The following is a 24,203-nucleotide window of genomic DNA, read 5'->3' as shown; positions in this document are numbered from 1 at the left end:
GTATCGCCGCATCCGTAACGGAATTGTCTATACAATTTACAATTCATCTATGGTTTATAGCCATTTTATTTTCAGGCCGGATGCCGGTTCGCCGTTTTAGCTAATCTAAGTTTTAATATTTTTGCTGTGTATTTCATCTTCTCGAGTGACACTAATTTACACCATGTAAGTATTATCCATCTATGTAAAATTCTTCACCTTTTTGACCCTTAAATAATACCATTTTGCATTATTTAAATGCGCCGTGTCGACGCAGTTGTAGTCTCCGACTTCAGATTTAAAGATGCGATTGAGTGTAATGAACGTTTTTACCATTCAAGTGAGATACCTTTTACTGCAGTAACGGAGTTAAAATTGGTTCATAAGCTGTGAATGTACAAGTCGGATGATATATATTCTTTAATCCTCTTCCGATGGTATGGTTAATGAGTCACATTTTTTTGTAATGGCGGAGGACGCTTGATTCTCGTTATCAGCGTTTACAATTCTGTAGTTTTTAGTTTGCGTATCTCTTTCAAGTTGTCAAGCGTATTTTTGAAAGCCTTCTAAACATGTGTAATTTATATAAAATACGTGAGTTTATGAAACATTCAAATTAAAAATATGAACGTCGAGACTGCACGCGCCAAGGTGAAAAATTCATTGACATTACCGACGCGGGTTCGTTGCACTTTTTTACGGCTTAAATAAATGCGCGTATTTTTACTTGATTTTTGCCAATCTTATGTTTTGCCATTAAACTGATTAGGATAAAATGATGACGATGGATACAATTTAAAAAAAACCATTCGAAAAAAAAGTTTCCGAGGTACCTTGATATTTTATAAAAAAGTGAATATAAGGATAACAAGCAAAACGATGTTTACCTTTAGAGTAGGCAGATAATAGAATACCATATCGTCGACTTGTAAAACTCGTAAATACCAAACTGACTTTTTTCAGGAGAGAGTTAAAACTGTTTTTTTCTTCAGTAGCGAATCAAGAAATTGTAAAATATATGTTTTATTCCTTTTAAAAGGTTAATTATATTTACGATTAATTTTTACAAATTTGAATAAAAAACATAATAAAACCGCAATTTATGGATTTGCGAGGTTTTCATTGATAATGATGGATTTAGGAGGTTTTCATTCATAATTGTATGTAGTTATGCAGAAAGCAGCCATCCATAGAAAAGTGATACTGAGATAATAGCACCTTTGCGAAAAGAGTGAATAAACAAATCTCCACAACAGTTAGAATGTTTTTGACTTAAACAAATGATATACAAGGAATATATTAGTTTTTTTTAAACATTAGAAACAAGAATTTGATTATGTATTTGACCAGTTTTAATGATTTTTGAATTCGTTAAGATTTGCTAGTGCTGTGGGTGTTTTTTGCAAATTGAAAAATACCATTTTTGTGATGGACACCATTTTCAGAAGGTGATAAAAACAATTTTTGTATGAAAGTGATCTGGCTGTTTATAGCAGGACATATAATTGACCTTACTGCACCCAATAATATCAATATCTAATTTTTTCAAAATTGTGGACTGGCTGCTTTCTGAATAACTATGTTCAATTTGGGTCGAAAATATAAAGTTAGAAGTGCATTAGTTATATTTATGATGAAATTAAGTTTATTATCTTGATTCTTGTATTTTTATGTAATCATTAAACATATACAGGACGTCCGGTAATGACTGGATAATCCTGTATGTAATAATAACACCCAAATAGTATGTGACTTGAGCCATAACAATAGACATGTTTTTAAAGCAGTCTAACAAGCCAACCACCTAGGTCCCCATTATTTTTTTTACACCACAGATGCTCAAACTTGGCCGTAAAAAAATAACAAAATAAATATTATTTTTAAGGATTCAAAAAAATAAGTGGCCACAGTTATCAACACATTTCAATTCATGTCCATGAGCCCTGTTCTTTAATACATTACAAAAATAAAAACAATGTTTTTCCTTAATTTGTGAGCATGGTGTTCAAACACGTGAACAAGGGTATCAATTTACATAAGTTTTTAAATAACTACGTAAGTCACAATATTTGGGTATTGTTTTTTTTTCTGGTCGGCCTTGACCAAACACCTGCATGATTATCCACTCCATACGGGACACGTGTATAAGGCTTTACTCATAAACCTGGTATAAAGTTGCGCCTAGGCATAGTGGTAGAATAAGGATGGGAATACCATTCTTATTCTATCCCGTCCGTATTCTACTACTATGCCTAGGCGTAACTTTATACCAAGTTTATGAGTAAGGCCCATAATGTATATGCAGTCGAACTTGGTTATAATGATCACGGAAATAGCGAGATCTTGGATGTAACGAGGAAACGTTGTTGACATTTTAGTTTATGGTTTTCTCCATACATTTATTCACTTTTATAACGAGCTACCTCTCGGACATACACCGCAAGACAAATAAATTTACGAGTTCTCAAAAAAAACTAAAATTGACATATAATGAATTATTCTTGATATTTAATTAGTTTTTTTTATATTGTTTGACATATGTGATGACTACTCGTTATTTCAAGGTTAAAATAAAAAATCTTACTCATGAATTGTACTTAGAAATTGCCATTATATATCAGGTATCAGATTACCCGAACCTTAGAGACCCATAACGGTTCATTTATGGTCGAGTGTTTGTGATGGAATAATAAAAGACATGTTATTTTTTAATTCATATTTAAGAAGTAGGTTCTTATCGCTTTATTTTAAATTAAAGTATTTTACATTTAAACATATTTATAACATTTAAAAATATTTAGTACTTAGTGAATTCACCTTTATTTTTTATAACATGTAAAATTCTACTATTTAGAGAAGCGTAAAGCGAATCTAAAATTTCTGATGTTATTTCTTCTTCCCAAACTTGAATTAAGTTTTTTTTTAATTCCTCAATGTTTTTTGATTTTTTTTTCCCGACTTTTTTTTTCATAATCGCCCATAAATTTTCTATCGGGTTCAAATCAGGGCTATTCCCGGGCCACGTCAACGATTTTAAGCCAATTTTCTCCTTGAATTCATTGATCTATAAAAAAACAATAAATTATTTATCATGTGGTCACAAAATGCATTTAAAAATATATATATTTGTACTCACAGTGCGGGCTCTATGGCACGGCGCAGAATCGTCCTGAAAAATTGGGTCCGCGGTATACTGCGTAATGTCCTCGATTGTTGGAATAATATGTTTTTTTAACACTTTTTTGTACTGAATGGCATTCATCGTACCCTGTACAAAATTTAGAGGTCCTAAACCGTATGCTGTCATGCACCCCCAAATCATCACGTAGGGTGAATGTTTAACGGTTCGAGTGACGCACGACGGATGATATCTTTCCCCACGTTTTCGTCGAACTATCTTTCTGCCGTCTGGACCAAAAAGGTTGAATTTTGATTCATCAGAGAAAACAACATTTTGCCAATCCTCCAAGGTCCAATTCTGGTGCTCTTTCGCCCAATCCAGTCTAGCCTTCTTCATTTTGTCCGTGAGTAATGGTTTCTTTGCGGGACTCCGTGCTTGGAAACCATGCTCCAACAGCCGCCTGGACACTGTTTTTACTGAAAATGTTGATGTGCTGGTAGACTGCACCTCTGCGTGTATTTCAGGTGCCGTTAAAAATCGATCGCGCATAACAATTTTTTTTATTAAGCGATCATCTCGGGCAGATGTCACGCGCCCCCGTCCGCTTCCTTTTTTCCGTTCTATGGATCCAGTTTCTTGGATTTTTTTAAATAAAAACCTCACTGCACCTTCTGAATACCCAACTCGATGAGATATTTCACAATTAGATATGTTTTCTTGCGACAATGTGATTATTTTGGATTTTATCGCAATCGACATTTGCTTTGCACTTTCCATGATTGTTGTGTTATGTTCACTCAAACGCGGGTAAAACAAGACTGCTGAGACATTTTAAAATGTAAATATTGTAGAAAGGTGACACATAGTGTCCTTAATTTATTAAACAAAAGAAAGAGGTATCGATAAAGGATTTCTTAGAAAAAGGGTTCAGTAAAGTCAAGGGGCGCGGTAGCAGGTAAACTCGTAATTTTTTTTGTCTTGCGGTGTACTTTAAAAAAAAATTGTCAACAGTTTGAGGAAAAATTCTTCAATCATTTAAAAACATAATTTTCAAAATAAGAACCTAAGTAATAAAATTGAAATGTCTGCTAACTTAGGACCGATGCCGCTGGGTGTCATGATCGGATTATGTTAATAATATTATGCAAGTGTCCAAGTACTTAACTGGTGTTTTCGCCGACTACATTAAATAAGTAAAACATAAACGCATACAAAATCCAAGCTAAGTAAGTAACTCAGTAAGTACCCGCTCGGAACCACATAATTTACAACTTATTTTGAAGTTTATGAATGACACCTTTGTTTCGGGGGTTTTAACAATGTTTTTTAGTTCTTTTCAATGATCAATGTGTAGTAAACATTACGAGTGGGTGATTAAAACTAACCCTTCAATTTTGTGTATTAACAAGAGTAAATTTAGAAACTGGTATGTTTGTAATTGTTAGCAATTATTATAATTTCCCTCAACAGTTTTACTTTTTTGATTATTTGTATGAATTTATAAGTACATATTTATTTAACTAAATTTTATTAAATATTTGTATAAAACTTCTTACCGATATTTCTATGTCTACCGGTTTCGAGACATACCCGTCTCTTCGTCAGGACACCAATTAAACCAACATGCAAACCAACACGCAAAACCCACTATACACCTTCACCATAGTTGCACAAAAATATTAAACCAACACGACATGCATTTTAATAAGCACATGCTCTGATTAGGACAAACATGCACTGATTAAATTATGAAAATATTCTATGTTTGAGAAATAGTTGAAAAAAGTAGAGGGGATGGAGGAAGGGGGTGAGCTTAATAGTTTTATTTGTTTACTTTGTGACAGTATGTAATGGCGATTGGATTTAAAAATCATGTCTGGTATAACGAGTAATGCTTGTGACAAGCAAATTCAGTCGGTCTCACGTTCCTCGTAATAACCAAGTTTGACTGTATGTTACATTTCTTCACTTTGTTTAATTTATGGAAACCTATTACTTGTTCTGCGTCCTGCAAAATTTCTTAATGTTAACTATAAATATGTAGAACTGTTGCTTTTACATATAAAATAAAATTTGTACTATAATCCATGGACCCGTATTCTTCAGATAAAATACTGTAGAATACGCACGGTGAAGGCGGTCTCCGCACTGCTCGTCTACAACTTAACCGTTTACCCTTTTAGCCTTGACCATGGCCAACCGCAACCGCCAATTAGGCTACCAGAACCGCCGCAATGACTTCGGCGACTACAACCGAGGCGGCTTCGCCCGCGACAGCTACGGCGGCCCTCCGCCGCCCCGCGGGCCCCCCTTCCCGGGCGTCAGCCCCTGGCAGGGCGCCGCGCCCGCGCCCGCCTCCACGGAGACCACCATCGCGCTGGCCAGCAACCTGATCAGCAACCTGCTGCAGTCGCGCGGCGGCGTGCCCTCGCTGCTGGACATCAACGTGAGGAGGGACTTCGGGGGTTACGGCCAGGGCGGGGGCTCCTTCCAGCCGGACAGGCGCGGACCCAACCGGGTGAGTTCCACTCCTAACTGACATTGTGCTTAAATAATTCTGGAAAAATCTGCAAGGTTCATTTTGCCGGGCAATTTATCATAATCGATTGATTAGTACAGTGCGGCATTGCTGCCTTCCTAGTTTTGCACTGCATTGAAAAAGCGCAGTCGGTGTATCTCACGTGTTACAGGAAGGTAAGGTGATCAGTCTTACACTTCAGGTGCCAACCCAGGGACGGTGAAATAATGCAGTGTAAAACCACCTTGTAAACGAGTATTTAACGTTTACTCTTCCAGGAATCAAACTCAGGACCTCGAGCATGGTAGGCGAACATGCCAACCACTACAGTTCGAGGTGGACTTTTCTCTACTCGTTTTCCTTTTACAGAATTTTCATCTGAGAGTAGCCATTGACTTAAAAAAATACATTCATCCGAGATTTTGGTTCTATTTCACGCACAAAACTGTATTCTTCATCCGCCTGGACACAGGTTTTGACATTTAAATAGGGAAACTATAATAATTTCCCATAAAAAACTAAAATAAAGCCTATTTCAATTTCTTCATTAATATTTACTATATTTAGTACGGTGCCCTTTTTCCTTCTAAACTGACGCACATTGTTTTTAAATGAATTTTAGTAAATGCAAAAAATTACCAAATAAATAATTAAAAATACTCAATAGTTTTGCAGGTTTTGTTACTTTTTAAGTTTTCTATGGCATGAAATACCATGTTCCTAAAAATTTTCAAACGGCTTGCAATTTTTCTCATGCTTTATAATCTTCATCTCATAAAGACATTATTAATTCCTGTTTATATTTTACTCATTGCATGTAAATTAGTTCTAAAAATTCTATTTTAAATTTTAGAGCAGAAATCAAAACACTTGTTCTTATGACGGGCATATGGACTAACAATATAGTGTCCCTATTAATGTGCTCGCCAACTACCCGCTTTATTCTCCTCAACGCAGTGACGTGGAAGATATTTTATGCCCCCACCCCCCTTTTTTTTTTGCAGTTTACGGATATTTCCAGAATTATTATTTTAGCATACTGAATTATTTAAAGTATTAATAATGTCAATAACAATTTAGTTTCAGGTGAAAGGGTTTCCTTTGTTTATTAAAGCTTTATTAAACCAAACATAAAAATGGCCACCTTTTAAAAACATAATTTTTAACCCATTTCTGTTGGTTATGTGATGTATGTAATTTGATATTTTACTAATATCTATTTATACAAGTAATCTTCACTTGATAAAATATATTTCATTCCGCATCATTTACGCTAAATTGTTATTATGTTTTTTGGCCCAGGTGTCAAATTATAATCAGCTCTGATTTTTTAAAGTTAACTGTAACCATTCGGTACATTTCCAAACAAAAACGTTTGTATTTGTTACTTTTGATTTTTAGTACCCTTAAAAATATTTACAGGAAATAATTAGGTGTATAAATCTCCCTTGTGAGGATAGATTGTCTTATTCGCAATAACTATAGTTTTATTTATAGATAAAAATAAAATAACATTGTTTTTTATGCACTATTTTATTTTTTAATTTATGAACCAGTTTCGGATACACATTGCCTTCTCCAGGGTTAACTACAAACTGAACCTTTAATTGAAATGGTTTTATTTTTATTTATTGATTAATGATGTTCCACAAAGTTAGTTCTTCAAACTAATGTTTGAAGTAACTAATATTATTAATATAATGTAAAAAAATATTGAATAAGTCATTTCAGTCTTATAAGTTGTGTATAATTATTTCCTGTATGTATTTTATTTCAACTGGTTTATTTAATCCTAAAGACCTTCCAAATACAGATACTATAATTTATCAGTTATTTGAATTTTTAAGAGTGAATTGGCTGACTTATAACTAAATGTATGTGAATTGGAAATTGAAGGTAGGTGCCCTAATTTATCCCTTTGCAGCTAGGAAGATTTACCTACGTTGACGCAGATTATGTTCTTCATTTGATTAAACGACAAACATTAGCCTTTATAATCCCACTGTATTCCCCGAGCGAGTGCCCACGCACATTTCCTTCGTGTAGTTCGCTCGCCACTACACTCGGCTGGCCTTGCGCGGCGCTTCCTTCCCCAGTCTGGCTGGGCCGAGGGCGGCTAGCAACCCCTCATGTACTGTTTCCTCCAGATGGGAGGACGCAACTTGGGTGCACCGAGTCGACGTCCGATGCAGTCGCGCCACGTCACTTCTGGCACCCCTCGCGGCAACAAATTCCAGGAGCACTCCAAGCCCAAGGCACCCGCCAAGCCGCACAAAAAGGAAGAGAAATCCAACTCCCAGAGGTAAGACTTCCCACTCTGTTCTGTTGGCACAGCTCGGGAATGTTTGTCTCCTACAATCATTTCTCATTATCATTCTCAGCTGGATGAAAAATTATCTGTAAATTTAAAGAGACCAAATCAACGGAACGAATCGTTCAAATTAAACAATATTCTCTGAAGTGAATCAATTCATTTGGCATGAAGTTAGATCAATTCTCACATTGGTCTATTTTCATTTGAATATATTCATTCATTGTGAAGTTGGAGCGATTCTACAATTTTCATTCAAATGAATTAATTCGGTTTGAAGTTGGTGAAATTTCATTACATGTTATTTGCTCAGTACAACTACTTATTCATTCCGATGAATGTCTGTATTCGAACAATCATTTGGGCGGAGAGTCAGATCCCTTATTATCTTTCTCCCGATGAAATGAACCAATGCATTGTGATATTCGAGCTTTCCAAGAAATAAGTTCTGCGAGCCAACTGAACGAGGAATATTTTGTGTTAAATACACGTTACGACACTTATTTCATTCTTTACTTTCTTTATTTGAAAGATAAGCACCGATTTTCACATATTTTGATTCTCGAAGAATGAAAGAAGATCTGTAAATCAACTGAACTAGAAATGTTTTTTGAGTCCTGGTAAAGCATTTTACGACCTTTAATCTATTTTTATCTTACTCCAAAGTAAGTGTTACGCAAAAAATGTAATGTTTGATGTCGATGAAAGATCTTTTAACCAGTAAAGTTTCGAGTTTATTCTCATTAAATTTTTCATAAAATTTTAATATGGCAACAAATGACACTCAATCATTTTATCTATGATTTTCTGCCTAGAAATTCTCTTCTGGGTCATATTATTTGAAGAAACATAACAGATGAAGAAATTAACGATGATTCCAAAATTTATTGATTTTACTTTGTACAATAGTTATCGAATATCATAACAAATATGTTTAATATTCTGTAATCACCTAAAACATATCTCCCGAGTGTTGAGACTAACTGGGTCAGAGTGAAATTGAAAAATATTCTCAGCAGAATAATTTGATACACAAAATGAAATCTATAGCACCAACCAAACGGTGCCTTGTGTCTCTATAAAGATGTTCTTTCAATTTCTAGAAAAAAATATGGAATTCAAAACATTTTCCACATTTCATTTATCCTTATTATTCGAGAGAAGCATATTTGAAGCACGCGTTTGTGAAGATATGCGGTGTTAAAAACTCCTCGCTTATTTGCAAAATCATTTTTCAACAATATACTTATAAATATGTAATCTTTGCAAACAAATAAGTTACTATCTATTCTCACTGAACTCTGAGGTAGGTAGTAATAATTATATTTGGTTAAGCAAAATACTTTCACCAGTACCGAAATTCACTAATAATTATTTTATCTCAATGCCATTCTACTGGGTCAAGTATTGAATTTGATGCTTTCCTGAAGTGAGTTTTTCTTTTCTTACTCATCAACATATATTTTCTGTTCCAATTCCATCAACTATTGTTGGATAACATCTAAAGGTCCCAACTTTGTGTGTTTTCTTTACAATTTCAAATACAGTAAAACCTCGTTTTTACGTTCCTCGATTCTACGTTTTCCCGCTTTTTACACCGAAATATTTAGGTCCCATTTTTTTTCCACACATTCTCATTAAATTTTCCCCCCAATTAACGTTTTTTACGTTTTTCATAACCCCGGTTTTACGTCGAAATTTTTTTCATAACTCATTCGATCTGTCAAAAGACGAGCCGCGCGCCGCCGCGTGAATAGAGAATAAAATCGAGGTAAATAAAAAAATGTGTAAATTATTGTCTCAAACTAAATTCAAAGTAGGTGCAGTGTAATTGACCATTTGGTTTAAGTGTCTAATTTTGACATTTTACGAAATAGTGACATGCAGTTGACGCATGTTTAGGAAGAATAAAGTCTTCACATCAATAAATTATGATGCAGAAAGTTTAAAAAACTGACAATATAAATATTATTTGATGTTATACACACATAATGTGAAAAGGAGATAGTTTAAACAGTTATCATAAAAGTGTGAAACAGTCCGCGATGTAAATGTCAGTTGAAATTTTGTGGTGCCATGCTAATAAAAATGATACCATATAAATAAAATTTCCCAATATTTAGGGAAAAAATCGTTGTATGCATTCTAAGCAAATTCAAAATTTTATTTTCTTGTTTTTAAGGTAAAAATTTTATCTAAGTACCTAGATAAAATTATTTATGCGTGTATTTTTTTTAATTCAATAAAAAAGAACACATTGCAGTATTGTTTGAATAAATACAAAATATTTTTAATTATATCATTGCTAAATATGAATTTTCCCCAATCATGACAATTCTTACAATTTTTCTGCAGTATATTTAGTATAGTCTTGTATATATTATATTTTAATGAAATTTAACTTTTTCCATACATTTTTCATTTCCTCACTTTAAAGTTTTCCTCAGTTTTACACTTTTTTGTTGCTCCCTTGAAAAACGTGAAAAAGGGGTTTTACTGTAGTAATAAATAAAATCTCGCCACATCGAAATTATTTCTGTTGAATTTGAATAGATTTATTTAACATGCAATTAGAGGCATAAGAATATAGAAAGCTAGATGTTTTTATGCTAATTAGTTCATGTTTTATATTGTGATATAATTGCTAAAATTGCGAATTTGAATAAATCATCTGGATTTTAAATATCATCAATTTATTCCGCATAGCAGTTCTCAAGTTTAGTTTAGATCATTACTTCTTGTCCTATTTTCATACAGTGAGAGTCCCGTGAAGTTAAAAAACATTGAGGTTCTATTTGTAAATTTGTATAAACCACTTTTGAGTTATGCGATGGTTTCAGTCGTCGGTCGAGTGGTTCTTTATTTTAAAGAAATAAAATTGATTGTTTCGTGGTTAGTTACCTGTTTTATTCTAATTAATAATGAATTAATTCTACTGTAACCCTTGTTTTTAATTTTTTTTAAACTTCTTCTTATTAATATCATCAATTTATTCTGTGTACTAAGTTTTCAAAATTACAAATTAATTTATCGGAATATAATGTTCTAAAATAAGACAATAACCCATAATTAAAGTACCATGGAGTTGGAACATAGCGTGAACTCTTCAGGGATAGTTGCCTGTTTCATTCTCATTAAAAATTAGATGATGTTTTAATTGAATGCAAATGATCAGCGCTCCTGCCGCCGCCGCAGGCGAGACCAAGGAAGGGGAGGGTGAGGAGACGGAGGCGGACGGCACCAAGAAGGACCCCAAGACGGCCTACGACGGCATCCACCAGGTGTTCCTGGTGTGCCACATCTGCGAGAAGAAGATGTGGGACGGGCGCTCTTTTGAGAACCACATCAAGGGCCGCGCTCACCACTCGATGATGGAGAAGATCCGCGAGAGTTACAAGATGACAGCGGACGCCATGCGACAGGAGCAGCGCATCTCTGAACTGCGCAAGGATCGGCGCGGCTTCCAGCAGCAGCGTAAGGTATTACAGAATTTTAAACTTACTTTTATTTAGAATACAGACAGATGTACAGGTTATAATGCTTATACTTAGAGACATAAGAAAAAGAGAATACACGTAGGGCCATCCAATTATATGAATTTACTTTTTACTCAATCAAAGCAACGGTTTAAACAATATTGGGGACAAAATGGCGGGAAGGAGATAATGAGGGGAGAAAAAATGGAAAGTGACAAGTAGCGGTAGAGAATGAATGAAGAAAGTAGGATTGTAAAATTGCATTTGATTCGGTGACAAGAAATAAAGAACAGAAAAAAAGACTAAACACCTGTTCTCTGTTATTCCAAATCAATTTTGTTAATTATTTTTTGTACCTACTATATGGATTGCTAAATATATCTAGACAATTAAAATTCTTGTTAAATGTTTCACAAATACGAGGGATGGTACAATGATTTCAATCATTAGTTTTAATGTCAGGAATATAGAAAATAATAGACAGTCTAGTTTGACTGGAGGTGACACTATAAGCAAGTAGACTAATTAGTTCTGGGGAGTCAAATTATTGTTTACAAATTTATAAACCAGGCTCTGGTTGTAGATATATCGCCTGTGTGTTAGTGAATCGAGGTTATGAAACACAATAATTAAGGAAATGCAAATGAAATTTGCATTCTGCATGTTTCAAATTTTTTTTTTTACAAATTCACATAAATTAGGCTAATATGATTACCATTACAAGGTTTTCTGTGCCATGTGCGACCTGTACGTGGCGGCTGAGAGCGCGCACCGACGCTCGCCCGGGCACCAGAAGCTCAAGCGCTACTTGCATCCGGCCTGCAACACGTGCCGCCAGGAGATGCCCACGCGCATCGAGTTCGAGGAGCACCGCCTCACGCCGCAGCACCTGCGCGTGCTGCAGGACCGCCACCAGGACCAGGACCCCGACCTCAAGCCCGAAGGTAAGGCTGTCGATACGAGGTGTTCTGGCCAAGTGCACCAGAAGTTAAAAAATTATTACAAGCTGAATGTTAAAAAATCATGGCTTTGATTTTTATTCATTTTTCACACTTCTACATACAATTAAAAGCTCTAATTTTGACCAATATTTTATATTCCTTAAAAAATCTCATTAATGACTAATGAACTTCACGTTTGACATATTCCCACTATTAATTTCTTATAACTTTACCGTGGAACATTACAGTGATGCAGATGTCCACGCTGAACGAGGAACTGGCCCTCGTGCGCCCAGCGCGCAACCGCCAGAAGAAGGGTAAAGATAGCCAGCCCACGGAAGCGGTGAAGGCTGAGGGGGAGGAGGCGACCGCGAAGGCCGAAGGGGAAGGCGACGGGGACGGGGAGCAGGCAGCCGTGAAGGAGGAGCCCGGGGAGGGTGTGGACGAGCAACAGCAGCAGCCTCAGCCGTCTGTGATCGTGGACTACCAGGAGGGCGACGACCTTAGCGGCATGACGCGGGAGAATCTGCCGCGGTACCAGCCGGAGAGAGCGCTGGGCGCGAGCTTCATCACGGACTTCACGTGCAAGCAGTGCACCATCTGCAGGAAGCTGTTTGACTCGGAGGAGACGGCCGAGGTGCACAGTCGCACGTACAAGCACTTCAAGTCCTTCATGGGAGTGCTGCATTCCAAGGGAAACTTTAAAACTAAGGTAACTTTTAAATACAAACACCTCACGTACATGTACATGTAGCATTTATGGAGAAGGATACAAATTGTGTAAAAAGTGGCTAACTCACAAATGCTGACTTTAAGTTTTAGTAATCAACCCGAGATATGAAGGCACACATTTCTTTTGATACATTTATCGTTATGGCTATTGAATGTTTGCTGTCCGTATTAATTCTATATTCTTACATATTTTTAATATTAATTAATACTGCACTAACTTTTTTAATAAAATGATTACGTTTTTCATTTGAGTCATTTTCTATTATGCATAAAAAATCGTATTTGAAAATGGAAAACAAGCTGTGGTAGTGCGGGGTTCAAACCTCGGACCTGATACGGAGTCCTCGACAGTACTCGCGGGACTAAATACTGTCTCGTAAATTTCCTTCCATTATTCCCATACACCTGTTTCATGTCTAGGTCGAGTCAACTGTTTAAAATAATGGTAACTTTTAGGATACTGTCAAGCGTGAGCTTCCAAAGGGAGAGGAAGAAGAGGGAGACGAGGGTAACGACGGTAACTGGAAAAGGCGCAAGGTCGACACCAGTACTGAGGAATACCAAAATGGTGATGGAGCCGAAGGTAAGGGGATATTGCTATTTATTTATAATACTCTATGAAAAACATTGTACACAATTCAAAAAAAAGATTTTAGGTGTTTAAAACCTTTTTTAAATTCCTGTGTCTGGACGGGAGAATATAATGGCAGTTCTGTGTGTGAATAGAACTAGAATCCTGGACGCATATTCGTAAAAACCTGACAGGTTATCCATTTGAAATGCTTCAGTTTCATTCAGAAATACGTCTCTCATTCGGGTTTTTAATTAGCGCTGTTAAATTTTGTAACACCACCAAATCGCCCCTGTGTAGCGCCTGCTAACGTCCTCGTTTTCATTGTTGTATATTGATTACGCCATAAATGTTCTTTGAATTTGGTTTGTGGTGGATAACGTGTCGGGTATCTCCGTCCGACATGTCTGCTTGTTACGAAGACACTTTGTGTGTATTCTGAAACATCCCGAACGCATGACGCTTTGGGTATATAAGAAATACAATCTGAGATAAGTCCACTCCGTAGTGTAGACGTGAAATATTGATTTTAAAGCTGGTTTTGCACAGCAATGTTTCATTATTCTTAGACCTGAAGTGTAAGACTTATCACCTTACCCTACGTGCAACAAAAATGATCTAGATAGACAGTTCCCAAGTACCACTGGGTGCATATGTTGTTTTTTTTTTTTAAATTTTATTTCTTTTACAAAAGAAATACACAAGGCAAAAGTACACATGAAGAAAACGAAATGAATACCACATTAAAAAACAGGAAACCTCTTGCGCTTGGTGTAAGATTAATAGCTCTACTACTACAGTGAAATGCCGAAATTATGTCCCCGCAATTTGAGTTTTACCGTAATTTACGTGTAACTTTTGTAGTCACATTGAATTTTGAATTTTTTAGTTCATTAAAAACCCAGTTTTACATTTTTTTCTCGCAATTAACGCTGCAGAAATTTGCAATCCACACTGAAAACTGAAGTTAGTTTCTATAATTACACCAACTTTTTTATAGACATTTGTAATTTTAAACATTTATTGCCGCCATTTTCGTGTTTATGACGACTCAAGAGTCTCTAATCATTATACCAACTTGTTGGTAAATTAAATCGATAATCAAAATTAATGTTGCTTTTGTCGTGTTTTGAAACTATAATTTTGCAAACAGTTTATTGTGTTTTACGAACATTTATTGCCACCATTTTCATGTGTTTTATGAACATTTATTGCCGCCATTTTCATGTGTTTTATGAACATTTATTGCCGCCATTTTCATGTTTCAGTTGTAATTTTAAAGATGGTTTATTGTGTTTTACCGACAGTTATTATTTATGAATATGATATTCAAAAATTTTCCAATAAAAAATGGTTCAAACATTGCTGCATAAATTTTTTAACAAAAACTGAATTATTTTCTTTTTACTTCCCGCCATTTGCATTTTTTTGTCAGTCCCTTGAAAAAGTAATTTAGGGGTTTTACTGTCTTAATGTCGTTTTTTACGTTTTAATGTCTTTTTATTAGATGAGTCCAATGTGAACGGTGAGGAAATGAACGTAGAAGATATGTTGGACAGTATTCTCGATGAGGAATGTCTCGCCGAGGACTCTTCTGCTCAAGAAATGGCTGACGACACACTGGACACTACTCCTGTGGAATCTATGCAGGAAGAGGTGAGTTTTGCTATATAATACTTGGGAGAGCGTGTTGAACAATTCTATGTGTGTACAATTCGTACATTTTATTTCACAATTAAATAATCATGTGTAGTGAACAATATTTTGAGTATGTCAAAATCTTAGAACTGAATTAAGTTTATCAAACCAAAAATCACAGATCTTTCTTTCTCTACATTCATACATATTCCGACTGACATATCCATACGCACTTGTTGTATTTGATTGTATCATTTTAAAGTTGAAAAATACTTCAAACCAAATAGAGAACTTTTTTATGAAAGGAATTCAGAAATCCAGGCATGTAGAGTTTATACTTTTATGATTCATATTGTTAATTGTAGTGCTTTCACACTTATAGATTTTGCAGGCAGAGTGTTTATGACTGGTCATTGTCTGGTTTAAGTAGCCACTTAGCACACTGCCTTTTTTTGAACATTGATATTTCTTGTTTTTGTGACATTAAAGAAAAATCAACTGATTGAATGATTCGTACAATAAAATACCCTTTTTAAGTTTTTTAAGAGGAGCGATAGTATTTACATAAAAAAATTAAGTTGTAATCCAGCAAATTATTATGAAATAAGATACTTTGTTTTCAGTGCTACTAATATTTTTTCCATTTAAACAATACAACTATAGTTTCTGGAGCGCACTCCTCTCATCGACAGTTGTTACAAAACTTTATTTTGTTCTATAAATAGAATAAATATTAATAATACTGAAAACAGTGTTTTTTGGTTTTATTCAATAAAAATTCATCAGGAATTGTAACGAAGTGATTGAGGATTCAATAAATAAAATTATGTCTAGTTGACATTTTAATGAAAATAATTCATTTCAAAGCTATAATAATTCCAGTTTAAACACTACGGGCTTAACTAAACTTTGACAAATTGTTGGCTGTGACATTTGGGGGTTGTTAAAATTTGATCTTTAATTGCTGCAAAATAAGTGGCGAGGCTAATGTGTAGTCAGAATGAAATCATCAATTCTAAATGGCCCAATCATCTCAAAATTTTTGCTCTTGGTTAAATAATTGTTTTTTTTATAAATTGGCCATACATATTAATTATACCTTCCTAGTCCCCCTTTAGTGTTTACGGTTAAAACTTACACAGTAAATGAAGCTCTAATTATTTAAAAAAAAATACAATTCACCGAAAGGTCTTTATATTCTCGGTTTCGCTGAGTACCATTCAATTAATCTCTGGAAACTCATCAGGACTTGCTAATAATCTAATTTTATGTGATATAAAACATGATCATCTTAGATGATCCACTTAGGTGATGAAATTGCGGATGAAATGGCAAAAGAGGCTTTAAATTTCGGAATCCTCCCTTATTTTAATATTCAAATTCTTGATCAAACAAACCAAATTAAAAGTCGTAATTTTTCCAACTGGTTAATCAAATAATAATGTTTGGCAAGCCTTAAAATTGAACAAAGGAATTTGAAATAAAAATATCCAAAATTCTATTCGTCCTTCTCTCCCTGGCATCACACATAAATTTTCTAAGTAACGTAATTCGATTAAGAATTGGTCATTGCATCGTAAATAAACACTTATTTAAAATTAAAATAGTCAAATAGTCCTCAGTGCAAGTGTGGCCTGGGTGAGGAATCCATCAATCGTGTGTTATTTGGATTCCCCATTCAGGTAGCATATCCCATTTATCTCCATTTAAATTCATCTCATGCTCTTTCAGCATTGTCTTCAAAGGTTATTTGATATTTTTTGAACTTGATATAAATAAATAAATTTTCAATTCGGAAAACAGTTTATAAATTATCTAGTATACCAATATGGCACAAATCATCCTTATGATAATGGATTGCCAAATTTTTTTAAAATACTTTCGGCATGTATGAAATCATTCTCAAAATATTGTCAGTTAAATTATTTCATCCAAGCATTTGATTTGAAAGCCATAGCAAATTAATATATTGCAGCTTGTCTAAACAATATGATTTTATGTATTAGTGGATTTATGTGCCATAAATTATTCATTTACTGTGTGTTTCTCGTTTTACATTGTTTTCACCTCCATTTATCTGTAGAATAAATCCTGGTTTTCGTATTAGATTAGGTTTAACTCGGGATGATCCTGCTTTCACTTTCTCACATATCTCGCTGTCATCACATGCATATTTTTATCGTATTAATGTTTCATTAATTTAAATGGCCTTGCTATGGCGCTCACCTGCAGAACCAAAACCGTCACAATTCTGCTCTTTGTCCATTTTCATTCTATCATCTGTGTCTGTTTCCTTAGTATATTGTGCTGTTGTGCTGATTCTCGCTCCTTTAACTTCCAAGAGAGTGAGTTTTTGAGAGAAAAAAGTGTTAGCTGTAGTTTTGTTAAAAATATAAATATTTACACCAATTATGTCCGTTTTATGAATAAATTCGATGGAAGATTTTTGACAAGCGACGCTGTACAATGTACTTAATTTTGGTATAGGTGATCGGTCTTACGCTTCAATAACCAGTCTAGGAACAGCGTAAAACCTTTTAAACTATATAGCTTGTCAATCTTGCCAGGAATAGGACCTCAGTGTGTGAACGTGCCAACCATTATAGAAGAGACACCTTATCTCATTTAATTTCTATTTTCAGGATTTACCTGAGAGTTATTTGTATAATTTGACTATAATAGTATTGATCATATCATGATTGATACTATGTAATCGTTGAGGAAACTGAACATTTTATAAACCGTACGAGGAGGTACCCAAAAGAAACTGAAGTAATATTTTTAAAAATATTTATAAAAAAGTTTGAATTGCCTTCAAAGTATTCCCCATTGTAGTAAATGTACTTGTCCCATCTTTTATGTTAGGAACATTTTTTAATTTGTCTTTCATGAGGCTTTGACAGCATCTCCATTGTTTTTTCTTCATCTCAGTAACGTCAGCGAAACGCTTTCTTTTCGTGTCTCTTTTAATATTTTTTTTATCGAAATTGACTTAGTGAAAAAAATATCCATGTTTGTGGAGATGTGCGATGTATTGGAAAACTTTTTTGGATCCAATTTTCTTCCAAGAATCTATATTTTCCACAATGAATCGAAACAAAACATCTTAAAAAAACAAATTAAAATAAACTTGCTAAAAATATGCAATGACATGTTTCAAGTGTGCTCTCTGATGCTTTAGAGGGCTTATGACCTGTCATTAGCATAATATTCCTCACATTAAAAAAACGAATAATGAATATTGAAACTGAAATAAAAGAACATCTTGTTTTATTTACACACTATTTTTATGTTTGTGTGAAGTCATCATTAATTGCTTTTCTATCTAGGTTTATTTAAAGTTATTTTTGGCTTTAAATGACTTCTTTCAGTGTCAGTAGACTGCCGCCAAATATTTCTAAAGCAGGTCGGCCATAGTGGTTAACACTTTGGCCACCCATGCTCTACATGATTCTACTGGTAGAATCCGGTACTAAAAAAACTCCACCCATCACAACATAAGTTTGGTTTCTTTTGGGTGCCCCTCCGTATACTTTTTTTTTTACACGGTATTATGTGGAACGTCCCCACCATGTAAAACAGGAGTCCGGTTTGTACTAAGAAACTGTATTTGCTCAATCTTTGTAAGACTGTTATAACCTGTGATTCACCCGTAGAATATCATATTAGTTTCGTTATCTATTTGTATTGGGGTAAGGCGCAGTACGGTAGACAAGCTTGTTTGTAGAATTTAGTTTCTACGGTTTTCAGATTGTGGCTAAGATGCAACTTATGCATTGCTAGATGGAAGAGTACTAGAGGGGGATATATATTGACAAGGAGACGGGATAGTGAGAGCAGCTTTACCCGACAAGAGGCACGTTCAAATCATTACTTATGTTCATTCACCCAGTAAACCAGGATTTATTTCGCTCTCATTTTACGCTTTATTTTTTACTGATATCACAAATCTTGTTGTGAATCAATTTATTTTATGCGCTGTATTGCCCTACCTTCAATACTATTTATTGTTATAATTATCGATAATTTTTACAGCGCCATTACCTCGAGGGCGCTGTATACATATTTATATTTGAAAAATGATGAAAATGAGTACTTCACAAATTTGTAAAAAATATTATATGCTTTGTTTTTACAAATAAACTTCTTGTCGGTCTTTCTACTGCTGGATATAAACCTCTCCCAAACATACTCTACCTGCTACGAGGCTGTCATAGGCCCGACTATTTCGTGGCCTTCCAGCACCTTTGTTTGACCATGGTGTCCGCTTTATTATTCTGGCTATTCAGCTGTCATAAATTTGTCTCTCCGAGTGTCCCGCCCACTGCCATTTTAAATTTTTACAACTCTGTTCGATGCCTAATTTCTTCATTTCGTATTTATTTTGTTCCTTAGACATACACCGAGCATCTGTTTTTCCACGGGCCGTTATCTGCATTTCAGTTTCTGGCTTCTTTTATGTGCCACAGACCTGGTTTCTAGTCCGCATGTCATCACTGGCAATATGCACAATTCATAGACTTGTGTTTTAAGCATACTGGGACATGAGCATACTTAAAAGAAATATGCTAAGGGCAACTAACTCTTCTAATTATATATATTTTTAAAATTAGAATAATTTACATTGCAACACAGATAAATAAAAAATTGATAGCGAATAAAGAAGTCTAGACATTTACAGAGCTTATGACTTGTCATTTGCTGGTTGGGGTGATCTAACATTGACCAATGGTCGTAAACCGGCTGATGTCAGGTAATAACCATTCCAAATGCCTTCATTCTCTGTTGTAATTTTGAGATTGGTAGTGTTGCAGACTCCAGGTCAGGATTTCCATGGTTCTAACTCCGTTTTACAACAATTTGGCTTCCGTTTTCTACCAGGTTCTAGCAGGTTATTTATGACTGAAATAAAATGGCCTCAGATTTGAAATATTTGGATAAATTACTATAAGGCAAATATTTGCTTAAATAAAAAATAGATTTTCTTAGTCTATCGGATTCTAGAATAAAATACCATAATTAATATCAATATATATTTTTTTAATCTCCATAAAAACTAAAACAAGTCACATAAATCTCCCTCCTATCTCTGAATTAGATTTTGGTCTTGCATGTTTTCCTTTTTTCCATAATTTTTGTATCTATTACAACTTTCCATTTGCACATATTCACCATTCACCGTACAGAACCAATCACCCTATATTCTTTAGAAGAAAGATATTTCAACAGAGATGAAGATTTCTGATGAAACAATGTTGATAATTTTTCAGTAGATAACAGATTTCGAACATAAAATACTAAATTCAAGCAAAAATTTTATGAGTACAAAATCTGAATAATCAATCTTTTCAGGATGACAAAAAAGCTCACTAACTGGTTTTGGAAAGGAATTCGTTTTAGTAATTTTTTAATTTCTTTACGAAAATTAATATTTGACATTTTTCTTCTCCTATAAATAATGTTTGTGACTTTTTGAATGAAAGATAGTTTTTTCCGCAAAAAAACATTAACATAATCTACTTTGAGCCACTTTGACCAACGTTTCTCCAATTTTTTTATCCCTTCCAAGCCATGTGATGTCTATGGCTTCTGCAACCTTTCCACTTAAAATCCCCGATCAACCAACACCATATCATGTTTTTTATTTTATTTATTTAATTGTTGAGGTTGTAGTGACCTCAATGTGGTGGTGACAAAAACGTTTGGGGTCACTCATGTTTGTGCGAACACAATGAAATTCAGTAAACAACTTCTTAACCTCTAAATTGATGGTGCAGTGTCCCCGTAGTATTTATCAAACTTATCCTTGGTTTGAGTGATGGTTTTTTCTTTCTGCAAAAAATAATGCTTGGTGAGCAAGTGTGCTTTCAATGGCTGTAAAACACAAACTGAATGACACAGATTGCTCAAAATTTCGCAGCCGTCTATCGACAGGTGGCAGTTGACGCGAGCAGTGTTGGTTAAGCAGAGAAGTAGCTTGTTTTAAAAGTTAATAAATGTATGGAGAAAACCATAAACTAAAATTTCAACTAATGTTTCCTCATTACATCCAAAATATCGCTTTTTCCGCGAGCGTTATAACCAAGTTCGACTGTATAATATGGTGTCTTTTTTTTTCTTTAAAAATCTGTGGTCACTATATCTGTCTGGAAAAAAAATCATATTTTTTTCAATTTCTGCTTATAATTCTTCACACACTGCACATGTTGTGCATGCTACTGTTTTGATGTCGACCTTATTATTTTGGCCTTTTTTGACACATGGAACGAGCTTTAAACATGTTTAAATTAAAACCGAGATAATTATATAACAGCTTATGTAAGTTGTAAATTTAAAATGCCTGGTACATTTTTACTTGTTTATTTGACCAATTAGCACTTTCACCCTCTACTGTGCATTTTCCGACTGGTAATAATATCATATGGTGTCACAATAATTTATACATAACAAAATATTATCTCAAGTATAGATGCATACAATAATATTTAAGTGCAAAATATTCATAATTTATTTTGAAATACTAGTAATTATATAATTACAGTGGAATGACATCAAGAATTGTCAGTAAATCTAATAAAGCCAGGGCGACGAAAAATTTATTAAACATTATTTAGGTGGAATATTTGTATAAGAATGTATTTTAGCATGAAAAGTGCAAAAACGTAGAATCTAGGCATGTAAAAATGTGTTACTGTATCGATAATTGTTTTTCTTTTCAGCCTCAAGTTGTGGAGCCGGAGCCTGAACCGGCTCCTGCCCCGGTTGCCGCACCAGTAGTGGCCGTCAAGGCTGTCCAGCAAAACAATAGGGGCGGCCGCGGAAGGGGGCGAGGGAGGGGCAGGGGGGCCAGCAAGAACAGGATCTAGATCAGGACAAATATTACCACCGATCCCGCAATATAACCTTACTCGATACGTTGACAATATTTCGGAGTATGTCTGAATGTCAACCGATTGAAGAATTTCCAATTCCAAACTTGACTCTCACGCATTACTAAAATATTTGGACACAATCAAAATAAAATTGTTGCTTTTTAAAACACACGTCAAATCTTTTGTCTGCCTGACGGTGTAGTGGTTAGTGTGTTTTGCTACCCTGCATGAGGTCCCTGGTTCCGTTCACAAATATATTAAATTTGTTATATTTTACTACAGTATTTCTATGGATCTAAATAGTCCAATGTCATAAATCAGCATTTTACAGGAAAGTAATATAAAATTTATTTGTCATGTATATTTACGTCGTTCTCATCAACAATTTAAATCAAATATCTAAAAATGTAACGAAAATACATACAAAATATAAAATACATATTATGATCCTTGTCAAAATGTTGACAAAAGAAATAATTTACACTGGCATTGGCTATTTTAGATTCAAGCCGCAGATTTGAAATTCCGTGAACTGGCATTCGAAGACTGACCATCTTGCCTACATAATTTTTGTAGCAGTGCATCTATGCCCCGTGAAGTTTTAAAAATGCATAGTTGAAAATTAAAAAACAATATATGTCTTCGTTTCTGTTTATTTTTCAATTAGTGACTGGAAGGGTTTGATGTCTGCTCACGCAGTGCGATTCGGTTAAGGTTAGATCGTACTTTCTCTGTAAAGTGTGAAATCACTGCAAATAATATTTTGATGTACTGTCCTCAATGACGTATAATTAAATAGACACATTGCCCGGGCATTTCGATTCGTGGATAATTGCCTTCCCCGCCTTCATTTTTTAAAAGACTCATCCCGATTCGACGTGACGCTATAAAGAATATTACCGCCGTATGTGATGAGAATTTTTTAAAATTATACTGTAACTGAAATATAATCCTTCGCTGACACTTTTTACTTATGGAATCCATTCGCATGGTATTGTTAATGGTTTGAAGTAAATCTTATTTAACCAACATACTGTGACCCTTTTGTTGCTGACGTTTTTTATAGGGACACAATATCTCCTACCATATAATTACTTCAGTTTCACATATACTATAGCCGTCATTCCCTAAGTTAGAGACACAATTTTGACGGTGTAGCCAGCATAACCGCAAATGTGTTAAGCAACCAGAAATTAAGTGTGTTTTTCACAATTCAAATAATTAGGAGTGTCTGTTTCTCACGTGAATGTTTGCACGTGTATCTCTGATTCGCTATCTCTGTTTTTTCTAATTAATGATTGCAACGCAATATTTGCTATATCTTAGAGGTAGATAGTATAAAAGTAATGTGTCTATTATACGTCGGTGACTATTATATCAAAAGTTGTTTTAAAACAATTTGAATTAGTTTTATATTTTACACAGAATGACTGCAAAGAAGATTGTTACTAGCGAAAGTCAAGTAATAAATACCTCACAGTAGAAAATTGAAAAATATAGAGGATATCATTGTCTCGGTGGTGATAGACCCAAAAAAACAAATGTCTCTTGTCATTGAGATTTGTAATATAATATGAATATTTCCTAAATTTTTCATTATTAACCTAGCTGTATAAATGTCGGTACTACGACAGACAGATGTATTTTTTGCTAACTAGTCAACTTTGAAGCCATCTTTCTTAAAAACATGATATTGTAGCGGAGTTCTTTTTACCACCAAGAGGATGATATATAGTTTTTTAAATTACCAAGTCGGTAATAAATATTTCACGAGCCAAATAAAAAATCCCGAACCTTAGTTTATATTCCGCGATTTAAATTTTTGAACAAAAATAAATAAATTTCACTCACATTTGATATAAAAAAAACATGGTATATATAGTTTAGTTTCTGGCACTAGTTGGTAACTACAAATTTTCTAAAAATGAGATGTCTTAATAAATTGCATCAAACAATCTTTAAAAAGTAAACAAAAATACTTAGTGTTTTATAAATACAAATAAAAAATTAAAAAAATATTCAGCTTGCAGTTTTATTTGAATTG

The 24,203-nt window shown here is 34.4% G+C and overlaps 1 protein-coding gene across 2 annotated transcripts; it reads left to right on the top strand.

Annotated features, from left to right (window-relative positions):
* Positions 1-41: 41 nt before the first annotated feature.
* Positions 42-24,000, top strand: Pep (Protein on ecdysone puffs). Of its 2 annotated transcripts, XM_088227445.1 has the most exons (9): positions 42-165; positions 5,284-5,618; positions 7,766-7,920; positions 11,105-11,408; positions 12,130-12,349; positions 12,595-13,058; positions 13,535-13,661; positions 15,157-15,305; positions 22,007-24,000. In XM_088227445.1, the coding sequence occupies exons 2-9, from the start codon at positions 5,292-5,294 to the stop codon at positions 22,151-22,153; spliced, it is 1,893 nt and encodes a 630-aa protein (XP_088083571.1). In that variant the 5' UTR covers positions 42-165; positions 5,284-5,291; the 3' UTR covers positions 22,154-24,000. The 2 variants fall into 2 exon arrangements, with proteins under 2 accessions (XP_088083571.1, XP_088083572.1); XM_088227446.1 differs by lacking the exon at positions 7,766-7,920 and having other exon boundaries at positions 57-165.
* Positions 24,001-24,203: the final 203 nt, after the last annotated feature.

The sequence above is a fragment of the Micrasema longulum genome, unplaced genomic scaffold, assembly GCF_059751315.1.
Source record: "Micrasema longulum isolate JH-2025_06_02 unplaced genomic scaffold, ASM5975131v1 h1tg000504l, whole genome shotgun sequence".
In the NCBI taxonomy this organism is placed as follows: Eukaryota; Metazoa; Arthropoda; class Insecta; order Trichoptera; family Brachycentridae; genus Micrasema; species Micrasema longulum.
The sequence above is the reverse complement of the archived record's forward strand: the minus strand, read 5'-3'. Positions and strand labels throughout refer to the sequence as shown.

Coding starts and splice junctions, on each gene's coding strand:
- Pep (XM_088227445.1), top strand. CDS start 5,292: ATGGCCAACCGCAACCGCCAATTAGGCTACCAGAACCGCCGCAATGAC. Junction 5,619..7,765: donor ACAGGCGCGGACCCAACCGG/GTGAGTTCCACT, acceptor TGTTTCCTCCAG/ATGGGAGGACGCAACTTGGG. Junction 7,921..11,104: donor GAGAAATCCAACTCCCAGAG/GTAAGACTTCCC, acceptor GCAAATGATCAG/CGCTCCTGCCGCCGCCGCAG.